Source organism: Bombina bombina, chromosome 7 (genome assembly GCF_027579735.1).
Source record: "Bombina bombina isolate aBomBom1 chromosome 7, aBomBom1.pri, whole genome shotgun sequence".
Classification (NCBI taxonomy): domain Eukaryota; kingdom Metazoa; phylum Chordata; class Amphibia; order Anura; family Bombinatoridae; genus Bombina; species Bombina bombina.
In genome coordinates this window covers 235,046,887-235,060,152 of record NC_069505.1, presented here as the reverse complement: position 1 = coordinate 235,060,152, position 13,266 = coordinate 235,046,887, and the positions used below count along the sequence as shown (strand labels likewise).

Below are 13,266 nucleotides of genomic sequence, written 5' to 3'. Positions count from 1 at the left end.
ATATGTAAGAGCTTTTGCTTTATTTGTCTTGCGGCATTTACCTTAGTGTCGTTTGAGGGGGCTTCTGTTTGATCTGTGTAATTTCAGCCCTTTGATCCAGCACCGGCTGCTCACGTGATCTGTGAGTGCCGCTTCACCGGCTGTCAGTGGTGGTGTGAGGTTGATGTTCTCCTCTATTGTTTCCTGCGTTCCACTGTCGTGGAATTATCCTCTTCCGATGCTCATCTTTGCCCTTTCTAGGCTATCTGCGTGTGTGCTTGTATAGGCCTCAGGTTCTGGTCACGCTTTCTTCCTCTTAGGTGTCACTCACAGGGTTTCTTTTTCTAACGGCTCATCCTTAATGCAGTCCTGGATGGGTTAGGGGTACATTTTGGGTTGTTCTATTGCGGCCATGGAGCTATTTTTGTGCGGTTTGGTTAGTGGGGCCTAGGAGCAAGTACTTCAGGTGGCCATCTCCTTGCACGGCCAAGCTCCGCCCTCATCAATTTTAGTTTTTAACTTTCAGAAGTTTACACGTGGTATTTACTTTCAGGGAAAAAAACAACGTATAAAATGCAATGCTATTTGGTGCTTTTTACAAAAATATAAATAAAGATAATGTAAAAATAAGTATTTGTAGGCAATGCTGTATTTTAATGTCAACAATATGTTATTGTTAAATGGACAGTCTACTCCAGAATTGTTATTGTTTAAAAAGATAGATAATCCCTTTTAATACCCATTATCCAGTTTTGCATAACCAACATGGTAATATTAATATACTTATTACCTCTGTGATAACCTTGTATCTAAGCCTCTGCAGACTGCCCCCTTATTTGAGTTTTTTGACAGACTTACATTTGAGCCAACCAGTGCTGACTCCTAGGTAATTCCATGTGCATGAGCACAATGTTATCTATATGGCACAAATGAACTAATGCCCTCTAGCTGCAAAAATGTCAAATGCATTTAGGCATCAATCAGCAAGCGCTACCCAGGTGCTAAACCAAAAATGAATCATGAAAAAAAAAATTGGGTTTCATATCTCTTTAAGTTCTTTAAAAAAATTGAAAGAAGAATATTTTTGTGATGCATGACAATTTGAAATTAAAATGTCAGTGTCCATAAATAAATAAAGTATTAATGGCGCACAGCTTCTCTTTGTTTATGTATTGTCTATGGCTGCTCTACAGCGGCAAAACTGAATATTTGTGACAGAGATTGTATGTGGCGCTCTCATTGCTTTGTATTGCTGCTTGGCGCACTGCAACATTCCCAATTTAAAGCAAAGCAACAGTCAGACAAATTAGAAAATGTAAAACTGAATCTCATCACAACGGAATTTCTAACTAAAAAACTAAAACCAAATATGAGGCTGCAACCAAAGTAAGTTTCCAAGTGACTTATTTCTTTGTCAATAAAATTTGTGGAAATGTGTTTTCTCTCTTGTTATAGAAGTACCTACTACACAATATCCTTGAATTTGCCTCTCGCCCTGCAAAGCATAAAATATTTACTGTCTGGCCCTCTGCAGAGAAAATTGGCCGCCCCCTGATCTACAGGATGGAGGAGATTAGATTTAAGACTCATGCCTGATCCCCTTCAAAATAATGTGAAATGTCAAACTGTTTAATAGGAAGGTTGATTGCTAGAAATGTGCTAAACCCTTATTTCTGTATTGTGTCTCATAGATACAGGGCAGTTATATGTCTGTGGTCATAATAAGGACGGCCAGCTGGGTCTGGGTAATACAGAGGACGTGACGCATTTCTCGTTGTGTACTATTTTATCGGACGTACGTGTGTCTCAAGTGACGTGTGGGTGGGACTTCATGATAATCCTGACAGGTATGTGCTGCTGTGTATATTAATCTTGTCTATGTGAATATTATACAGTTCATGTGCTTTAATCCCACACGCATTTTACCTGTCTGTGCTACTGGAGCTCTGATCTTACCAATCAATACAACTATTCTTTTTTTTTCTTCGTTTTTTCAATTTCCATTTTTGTGTTTGCTTTTCAGAAAATGGTCAGCTTTTATCTTGCGGATCTAACAAATACAGCCAACTTGGAATACCTCAGATGGAAACATGTCGATCTCCTACTCAAATTGAAGTAAGCTTATTCAAAAGTAATTTGCAAATTGTAAATGAATGTTTTGTGAGTTAAACTGATATTGAAGTAAATTTCTTTGTTCATTCCTAGTGAACATTAGCGATTAAACACTACATTGCAGAAGTTCTGCAAAAACAACAAAACAGTTTGACATTATTCAAGCAAAAATTTCAGGGTTTTAGTTCAGAACAGTCCATGAATGCACCCCTTGAAATGACTTTTGACTATTTATTCTTCTTTAGGGGACAGACATAAATGTGCTCCTGCGCTGCTCTATGCAGTCACTGTGTAACATATTGCAGGGTTAAATAAGATGAAACATAGTTTTTATGAATTAAACCCTAGTGAAAAGGGTCACAATTTTTCAAAGGTAAATAACTTGAAAAGTGGGCAACATACACAACCATACTTTTTCACTATGTCAATTTAAAGGGACATGAAGCCCAACATTTCCTTTGATGATTCAGATAGAACATCCGGTTATAAACAACTTTCCATTTTACTTCTATTAGCAAGTTGTCTTCATTTTCTTGTTATCCTCTATTGAAGAAGCAACAGTGCACTACTGGGAGCTAGGTGAACACATGTTAGCCAATCACAAGAGGCATGTATGTGTAGCCACCAATCAGTAGCTAGCTCCCTTGCCTGAGCCTACCTGGGTATGCTTTTCAACAAAGGATACCGAAGGAACAAAGCAAATGAGATTATAGTCAATTGGGATGTTGATATATATTGTATGGCCTATCTGAATCATAAAATGATATCTTTTAACATTGTGTAGCCTATTTCATTCAAAGGGACACAAAACCAGTTCCTTGAAAAATCAACAGAAAATACTCCAAGATTCAAACTTATTCTGAAATCACAACTTTTTAATTAATATTTGTTTTAAAAATGAAATGATTACCACCTGTAAGTCACAATCTTCTGTGCCGGTGTCTTTTGTTTATTTTTTATCTATGTATTTAAAACAACAAACATTACCTTTCTGATTGTAGTACTGCACAAAAGTATTACAATGATTTAAACTTCCTTTAAGGCCCAAGCAGTTTGGATAAAAGGTTTTCTATCGGTACAAATTTATGGTTTCCCTATTACCGGTGAAGCCACAGTATTGTTTGAAAGCTGGTTCTAATATAATAAGATCCCAGTGCATGATTAGAAAGAGTCTTGCAATATACTTCAACTTAAAACTCTTAAGTGCTGTAATGTGTAGGAGCAGTTTCTTATTGCAAAACTACTTGCCTATAGCTATGTGTTTAACCTTCTCAAATCACAGATGGGCAAGGTACCCAAGTGACTACCCATCTTGTGGCAGAGGATGCCTGCATTTAACATTGCACTAGGGAATCCTTGTACAGCACAGCGCCCTGCACTCATGCAACCAATTGCGCAAGAGCAGGGGCTGTCAATCACCCCCAAAAAATGAGTTTTATGGGGTTAACTCTGCCACCTCTGAGGTGGTGGAGAGGTTAAGAAGTGGCAAGTCTGCCCCACAAGGACCCCAAAGCAACCTCCTCTTCTTGATCAATGCAGCCAGCCCATGGTTATAATCTGCTCTAGAGAGGCAATGCAACACAGCCTATGATTGGCTGCTGTGGTCCAGAGCTAACTTTAACTATGTGTTTAAGCCCTTTGTGCAGGTTGAACACATGAGTTTTTTTATTTCTCTGACACAGAACATTTTATTGTTCAGCATTTATGTTTCTTTAAAGGGACTTATGAAAGAGCGCAATTTAATCATGTTAAACCATTTGCCTGTAAAAGACATAAGTTCAACTGTTTATATTGACTTTTATGTTATGTGGTAAAACCGGTAAATGCTGTGATTCTTCTGTTTGCTGTGTCATGTTGCTATACTGATCATTAGAAGCTTGTATGAAGTCCCGACATAAAAACAGCTTTTTAAAGGGACAATCTACTCCAAAATTGTGATTGTATAAACAGATAGATAATCCCTTTATTACCAATTTCCCAGTTTTACATAACCAACACAGTTATATTAATATACTTTTTATCTCTGTGATTACCCTGTATCTAAGCCTCTGCAAACTGCTCCTTATCTCAGTTATATTAATATACTTTTTATCTCTGTGATTACCTAGTATCTAAGCCTCTGCAGACTGCCCCTTATCTCAGTTATATTAATACACTTTTTACCTCTGTGATTACCTTGTATCTAACCCTCTGCAGACTTTATCATTAGGAATGAGTGCTTATTAACCCCTTCTTTTTCCCAATCCCTTTACCCTCCCGTGTTTAATGTATTATTAAAGGGATAGCACCAAGGGTAGTCCAACCCTTTATTTCCTGATCTTTTTGTGTTTTTTGGTTTCATATCCCTTTAAAGAAGATTTCTAGAAATATACGCCTAGATTTAGAGTTCTGCGTTAGGGTTAAAAAGCAGCGTTAAGGGGTCCTAACGCTGCTTTTTAACGCCCGCTGGTATTTAGAGTCAGGCAGGAAAGGGTCTACCGCTCACTTTCTTTCTGCGACTCCAGGCTACCGCAGATCCCCTTACGTCAATTGCGTATCCTATCTTTTCTATGGGATTTGCCTAACGCTGGTATTACGAGTCTTGGAAGAAGTGAGCGGTAGAGCCTCTACTGACAAGACTCCAACCGCAAAAAAAAGTCTGTAGTTAAGAGTTTTATGGGCTAACGCGGGAACATAAAGCTCTTAACTACTGTGCAAACCCTATAATAATTTTTTTTAACCCCTAATCTGCCGCTCCGGACACCGCCGCAACCTACATTATCCCTATGAACCCCTAATCTGCTGCCCCTAACATCGCCGACACCTATATTATATTTATTACCCCCTAATCTGCCCCCCCAATGTCGCCGCCACCTACCTACACTTATTAACCCCTAATCTGCTGACCAGACCTCGCCGCCACTATAATAAAGTTATTAACCTCTAAACCGCCGCACTCCCGCCTCGCAAGCACTAGAATAAATTGTATTAACCCCTAATCTGCCCTCCCTAACATCGCCGCCACCTACCTACAATTATTAACCCCTAATCTCCCGCCCCCAACGTTGCCGCTACTATAATACATTTATTAACCCCTAAACCTAACACCACCCTAACTTAAATATAATTTAAATGAATCTAAATAAATTTACTATAATTAAATAAATTATTCCTATTTAAAACTAAATACTTACCTATAAAATAAACCCTAATCTAGCTACAATATAACTAATAGTTACATTGTAGCTATTTTAGGATTTATATTTATTTTACAGGCAACTTTGTATTTTTTTTAACAAGGTACAATAGCTATTAAATAGTTATTAACTATTTAATAGCTATCTAGTTAAAATAATTACAAAATTACCTGTAAAATAAATCCTAACCTAAGTTACAAATACACCTAACACTACACTATCAATAAAGTAATTAAATAAATTACCTACAATTAGCTAAACTAAAATACAATTAAATAAACTAATCTATAATACAAAAAAACCAAAACACTAAATTACAGAAAAAAAAAATTACAAGAAGTTTAAACTAATTACACCTAATCTAAGCCCCCTAATAAAATAAAAAAGCCCCCCAAAATAATAAAATGCCCTACCCTATTCTAAATTACAAAGTAATCAGCTCTTTTACCAGCCCTTAAAAGGGCTTTTTGCGGGGCATTGCCCCAAAGTAATCAGCTCTTTTACCTGTAAAAAAAATACAACCCCCCCAACATTAAAACCCACCACCCACATACCCCTACTCTAACCCACCCAAACCCCCCTTAAATAAACCTAACACTAACCCCCTGAAGATCTCCCTACCTTGAGTCGTCTTCACCCAGCCGAGCCAAATTCTTCATCCAAGCGGAGCAAGAAGAAGTCCTCCATCCGGTAGAAGTCTTCATCTAAGCGGGGGCGGCAGATTAGGGGTTAATAAGTGTAAGATTAGGGGTGTTTAGACTCGGGATTCATGTTAGGGTGTTAGGTGTGGACTTAGAAAGTGTTTCCCCATATGAAACAATGGTGCTGCGTTAGGAGCTGAACGCTGCTTTTTTGCAGGTGTTATATTTTTTTTCCAGCCCGCTCAGCCCCATTTTTTCCTATGGGGATATCGTGCACGAGCACGTTTTTCCAGCTTACCGCTACCGTAAGCAGCGCTGGTATTGAGGGTTGAAGTGGAGCTAAATTATGCTCAACGCTCTCTTTTCTGATGCTAACGCAGCCATTCAGACAACTCGTAATACCAGCGTTGTCTTAAAGGTGCGCTGGGAAAAAAAAGTCTTGTTAGCACCGCGGGTTTTTACCGACAAAACTCTAAATCTAGGCGATAGATTGTGATACTTTTTCCTTAGAATTTTTTTTTGGGATAATTCTTAATTTGTGTTTGTAATTTTTTGTTAATATTAAAAAAAAAAAAGAAAAGTAAAAAAGTAAACCCCCCCCCAAAAAAAATAAACCCTTTCAGCCGAACTTACCAATATTTATTCCCAATCAAAATTCATGTGTTAAAGTAATGATACTTTACATGCTTAAAAATCAGGTCCATGTGATATCATACAAGAGGTGTGGAGGAGACTATCTACATTTATAGGTCATCTGGTGGATGAGGAGTTCACTCTTACCATACAACAGGCACTACTGCATGTACCCATAGAGGTATTTCACAGACACCTTAATACCTTCATTAGAATTCTATGCACAGTAACTAGAATCTGTATCGCAAGACATTGGAAGGTAGGAGCTCTGACATGGACGGAAATACATAATAAAATACAACACACATATACCATGTATGAAGAGGCTGCAGGAATTTTGAATAATAGAGAAGTCATAATAAGATATGGTTCTATTGTATAGGTAGGCAGGAGAGGTTGACAAGAGCTCTACCATAGATTGAGCCGATGTTGGGATGCAGGAGTGTGCCGCGGATCAGATATCTTTATCTACAAGGTACTTTGTTATCTACAGGAAGATCACTGACTTTTTCATTATCCCCCCAGTATCCCCCCCCCCTTTTTGTTACTAATATCTGATGATTGTTGATGTAAGAATTTTCTTTTTTAATATATAGTTTGTTATAGCATTGTGGATGGACTGATATGGTGGTACACCAGAACTTGAAAGGGTGACATCCTCAACTGAGTATCATTAAAGGGTCGAATGCTCCGGTTTAGTAGATGCATGGAGGAAAAGAGGTGGATAGATAGAGGAATTACCATGGAAATTTGAATGCTGTATAAACCCACTTATTTGTGTAATATGGTCCTGGGGCCACATGTCGGATCCACTGTGCATGTCATTGTTGTAAATTGATATAACGTTTAATAAAAATATTTAAACATAAAAATCAGGTCCAGAATCTAAGAGATATTTTATATGGACTTTAATTGATCACTTCTAATAAAGATGCACTGTAACTTACTATTTCATCTAGCTGCGCCATTCTAATACTGCTTGCTCTGGCCGCCCACTTCCAAAGTATTTTTTTTGTGTACCAATGGTTTGAACTGTTCTCCAATCGGCGCTCTAGCCATACGGCACTCAGTTGTTTTTTTTTGTAGCTAAAGTGCCGATTGGAGAACAGTTCAAACCGTTGGCTCACAAAAAAAATACTTTGGAAGTGGGCGGCCAGAGCAACGGGTATAAGAATGGCACAGCTAGATTAAAAAGTAAGTTACAGCGCATCTTTATAAGAAGTGATCAGTTAAAGTCCGTCTAAAATATTGCTTAGCTTCTGGACCAGATTTTAAAACACACAGTTTATCACTATATACTGTATATATATATATATACAGATGCACTCTCAGGACTTCCACAAACTTCTTCTTTACATTAAAGAAGTTTGTGGAAGTCCTGAGAGTGCATCTGTTTCTGTTACATATACCTTTCATATTTGCACCCAGGCTGATGTCTCTTGGTGGGCTGAACTGGAAATTGTTTGCATATATATATATATATATATTATTTAATATATATATAAAATATTTAAAAAGTGTGTATATGCACAGAAAAATAAATCAGTTTCTTATTTGTCTTAGGTAACCAAAAATTAAATTGCAGTTATGCAGTTAAATATCAAACATTTAAAGGGATATAAAAGGGCAATAAGAAAATGTTCTGTGTTACAGCATTGTATTATTGCACTTTTGCTTCAATATAACTGCATGTTTAACCCCTGTAAATTGATTAAACACATAGTTAAAGTTAGCTATAGAGCAGAAATGTACTACTGGGAACAAGCTTTGCAATTCTGCTGAGCCAGTGACAAGAGACAAGTGTGTGCCCACCAATCACCAGCTAGCTCCCAGAAGTGTAGGATATGTACATATTCTTTTCAGGTAAGGATATCAAGAGAACAAAGTAAATTTGATAATAGAAGGGAATTTAACCTCTTAACGATAGCCGACGTATCTTGTACATAGGCTGTTGTTCTTACTTTAATGGACGTTAAATAATGTGTCTCTCGGTGAGACCACGCTATTACCTTATATGTCCTGGATTGAGGCATGTAGAAATAGCGTGTTACACTGCTATTAAAGGGCTTAAAACCCCATAAAGGGACATTCCAGACAAAATTAAATGCACATCAATGCATTTCACTATTGAATAGAAGTATTTTTGTAATATACTTGCTTTAGCAAAAACGCTTCTAGGAAAAGGTATCACTGTTGTCTGTGCATGTGTTTGTCAAACATATCTAAATATGCTTCACACAACAGCCTTTTTAAAAGTGTGTCTGATCAGATAGGTTGATGTGACTTGTATTATGTAAATTGGGCAGACACACTGTTCAAAAGGCTGTTGCGTGAAGCATATTTAGATATGCATTAAGTGCACATGGCACAGAAAAAGTTTGCACTTAAAACAGTGATAGCTTACACTAGAAGCATTTTTGATAATGCAAGTATCTAACAAAAATGCTTATATTCAAAAGTGAAATGCATTGATGTACATTACAGTTTTGTCTGGAATGTCCCTTTTAATGTGACGTACAGGGTACATCCGTGTATTTAGGTGGTTATGCTCTAATGCAGAGCTTTCCAAATTTTTCATGTTGGTGACACACTTTTTAGACCTATATCATTTTGCGACACAGTAATTAATTCAGTTGTTCTAGCAAAAAGGAGGTTAAACTAACTTGTTTTAAGAGATACGGACACATACATAAATTATATAATAATGAAATTTACAAGTAACAGTATGTATGTGCAAGAAAAAAGTTTAATAACACCAATAGCTACTTACTATTTTAATGTGATGTATGAGGTTGATGGGATGAACACAATTTCTGTATATTTGGTGGAATATTATTAGATAAAGACACTCACATTTCATCATCAAGCATTTTTCAAGTTTCCACTTCCTATCCATATATCAAGAGCTAGAGCAGCAATGCACTACTGGGAGCTAGTTGCAAAAAAACCCCACTGACTTCTGACTTCAGCTCAACATTTAAGCTGCCGCCCTCAGAGCTCGGTGAGTCTGATTGACTACTGCCCGCGCTGCAAACACACTGCTGTCCCACTTAATGACTACACGTGCAGTCACGAGCCAATTAAGGAGACTACACGTGCAGTCAGGGGCCAATGTGCCGCCAAAGACGCCAATGGGAATAGTTTCAGTTCCCACTGAGCTGCGCCAAACCACAAGGTATCAATCACGTGTCAACCATGTGATATGCGTAGCAGGCAGGCGGAAAGTCAGAAACCAAAAAAATAAATACATTTAAAAAAATTTGTGCTGAAGCAGGGACACACCTACACACTGCTGCCGACACACTAATGTGTCCCGACACACAGTTTGGAAAGCACTGCTCTAACGGAATCGGCTCTTCCTTTCCCTTTAAATAAGTTATGCTATTTGTTTTGCTTGAGTATACGACCTTACAATTATTTTACGCTTGAATTGTGAATGAAATGATATTACTAAAACTGATGCACCAGTGCCTTAATGTGAATAACAAGTGCATAGTTCCTTATTGCACACATAAACATTCATCTTTTTATTTTAGGTTTTCAAAGAGAAAGTGGTAGATGCTGCAGCTGGTCTAAGACATGCGCTTGCCCTCACAGGTGAGTACTCTCCAGTAAACGGGGACATGCGCTTACCCTCACAGGTGGGTACTCTCCAGTAAACGGGGACATGCGCTTGCCCTCACAGATGGGTACTCTCCAGTAAACGGGAAGCACATTAAAGGGACATGAAACCCAACATTTTGCTTTCATGATTTAGGTAGAACATACAATTTTAAACAACTTTCCAGTTTACTTCTATTTTCAAATTTGCTTCATTCTCTTGGTATCATTTGTGAAGGAGCTGCCCTACTGGTTTCTAACTGAACACTTGGGGGAGCCAATGACAATTGGTATATATGTGCAGCCACTAATCAGTCCTAGAACCTAGGTTATTTGCTGCTCCTGAGCTTACCTAGATAAACCCTTCAGCAAAGGATAACAAGAGAAAGAAGCAAATTAAATAATAGAAGTAAATTGGAAAGTTGTTTAAAATGTTATGCTCTGTGTAAATCATGACTGTCTAATTGGGACTTTACTGTCCCTTTAATGTCTAGTAATTAATAACAGGTGATTATAACACTATTAGAATTAATAACTGTGACCCACCCAAAATGACCATATAAATACAAAGTCCAAATGATTCTGCTGTTTATTTTTTTTTTTTTACAGTTTATAGCGTCTGCTATTTAGAACTATTTAAAGGGATATGAAACCCAGCATTTATTTTTCATGATTCAGATAGAGCAGCAATTTTAATAAACTTTCTAATTTACTGCTATTATATTTCTCTCTCTCGTTCTCTTGGTATCTTTTGTTGAACAGCAGGGACATATGTTTAGCAGCAGTTTTGCAAGAGCACTAGAGGGCAGCACTATTTCATGCCATGTAGTGCACCAGATGCTACCTTGGTTTCTCTTCAATACAGAATATCATGAGAACAAAGCAAATTTGATCATAGAAGTAAATTGGAAATTTTAAAAAAGGTTTGCTCTGTCTGAATCACAAAAGAAAATGTTTGTGTTTCATATCTCTTTAATGGCGTATGGCGATCATAAGAAAATAGATTATCCTTTATATAAATGATTTTTCTTTGCATAGCATACTCATACATGCAAAAGTCATAACCGAGTTATAGACGTAATACATAGTTATTCATAAAGGGGCATAATACCCAAATGTTTAAACACTTGAAAGTGATGCCGTATAGCTGTAAAAAGCTGACTAAAAAATATCACCTGAGCATCTCTATGTAAAAAAGAAAGAGATTTTACCTCAAAAGTTCCTCAGTAGCCACATCCCATTGTAAAGGATTTCTAAGCAGCATTTTAGTATGTCTGTCCTGGGACAGCTAAGGGGATGAGCCTCGTGCACTCTCATATTATTTCCCTATTCAGGTTAAATGACGTTTACAATGAAATCTCATGAGAGTTAAGTGAAATCTCATGAGATCACAGTAAAAGAGTTCATGACCTCAGCACTGCTGATGCTGATTGGCTGCTGTTCATTTCTCTTTTTTTTTTTTTACCTGCAGCTGGGAGCAGCTGAGTATAACTTTTTACACAGAACTTACTCTGCTGAGCTGAGGAGATTGTGAGGTAAAATACCTTCCTTTTTTACATAGAGATGCTCAGGTGATATTTTCCTGTCAGCTTTTTACAGTTATACTGCATCAGTTTCAAGTGATTTAGCATATGAGTATTATGTCCCTTTAAAGAGACATTCACCTAGATTACGAGTTGTGCGTTATGAGTTAAATAGCAGCATTGTGGCCCATAACGCATTATTTTCCCTAACTCAGCCATTACAAGTCTTGTCGGTATAGCTGTACCGCAAGCCTTTTAGCCTGTAACGCAACGTCAGTACCGCACTCGTAAAAATGACATTTTCTAATGGGATTCCCATAGCACCGGTATTACGAGTTTTGCATTCTGACTAAAAAGCAAGCGTTACAGCCTAGAACGACAAGATCTGTAACGCCATCTAAAGTCAGTAGTTATGAGTTTTACGCTACAAAGCTGTAACATAAAACTCATAACTAAAGTGTTAAAAGTACACTAACACCCATAAACTACCTAGTAACCCCTAAACCGAGGCCCTCCCGCATCGCAAATACTATATTAAATTTATTAACCCCTAATCTGCCGCTCCCGACATCGCCGCCACTTTAAAAAAATATTAACCCCTATTCCGCCGCTCCCTGACATTCTCACCACTATACTAAAGTTATTAACCCCTATACCGCCGCCCTCCCGCATTGCAAACACTATTTAAATATTATTAACCCCTAAGTTATTAAGCCCTACACCGCTGCCACTATAATAAACCTATTAACCCCTAAACCGCAAGCTCCCCCACAACGAAATATACTAAACTATTCACCTCTAAACCTAACGCCCCCCTAACTTTATATTAAATTTACAATTTCTCTAGCTTAAATTAAAACTTATCTGTCAAATTAAAAAAACTAAGTTTAAACTAACAATTAAACTAATATAATTATTAAACTAAAATTAAACTAACTACCAATTAAATTAAACTAAACTACACATTAAAAAAATCCTAACACTACTCTAAAAATTACAAAGTATCTAAATACAAAACCAAAAAAATATTAAGTTAAAAAAAATAACAAAAAAATATTAAGTTACAAAAAATAACAGACCCTAAACTAAACCCTCCCAAAAAAAACCCTTAAAAAAGCCTAACACTAACCCCCTGACGATCCACTTACAGTTTCTGAAGTCCTGCTTGAACGATCTTCATCCCGGAGTTGAAGTCCTGATCCAGGCGGCGAGAAGTCTTCATCCTGGCGGCCTATTTAATCTTCATCCCAGCGGCAAAGTCCTGATCCAAGCGACGAGAAGTCTTCATTCAGGCGGCATCTTCTATCTTGATCGCGGAGCAGCGGTACGGGTCCATCCTGAAAACATCCGGCGCGGAGCATCCTCTTCATATGGTCGCTGCCGTACACTGAATCTTCAATGCAAGGGACGCGATTCAAGATGGCGTCCCTTGCATTCCTATTGGCTGAAAAATTTGAATCAGCTCTCAGGATTTAAGCAGCTCTCATTCTATTGGCTAATTCGAATTAGCCAATAGAATGAGAGCTGCTTAAATCCTATTGGCTGATTTGAACAGCCAATAGGATTTTAGCAGCCCTAATTCCTATTGGCTGATTCAAATTT

The 13,266-nt window shown here is 37.5% G+C and overlaps 1 protein-coding gene across 2 annotated transcripts in view; it reads left to right on the top strand.

The window, feature by feature from the left end:
- SERGEF (secretion regulating guanine nucleotide exchange factor) overlaps positions 1-13,266 on the top strand; it is a 547,945-nt gene that overhangs the window by 55,849 nt on the left and 478,830 nt on the right. For both annotated transcript variants that reach the window (XM_053720659.1, XM_053720660.1), the window contains exons 3-5: positions 1,671-1,826; positions 2,003-2,094; positions 10,078-10,138. In XM_053720659.1, coding sequence (XP_053576634.1) covers positions 1,671-1,826; positions 2,003-2,094; positions 10,078-10,138 — 309 coding nt within the window. The remainder of the gene's footprint in view (positions 1-1,670; positions 1,827-2,002; positions 2,095-10,077; positions 10,139-13,266) is intronic.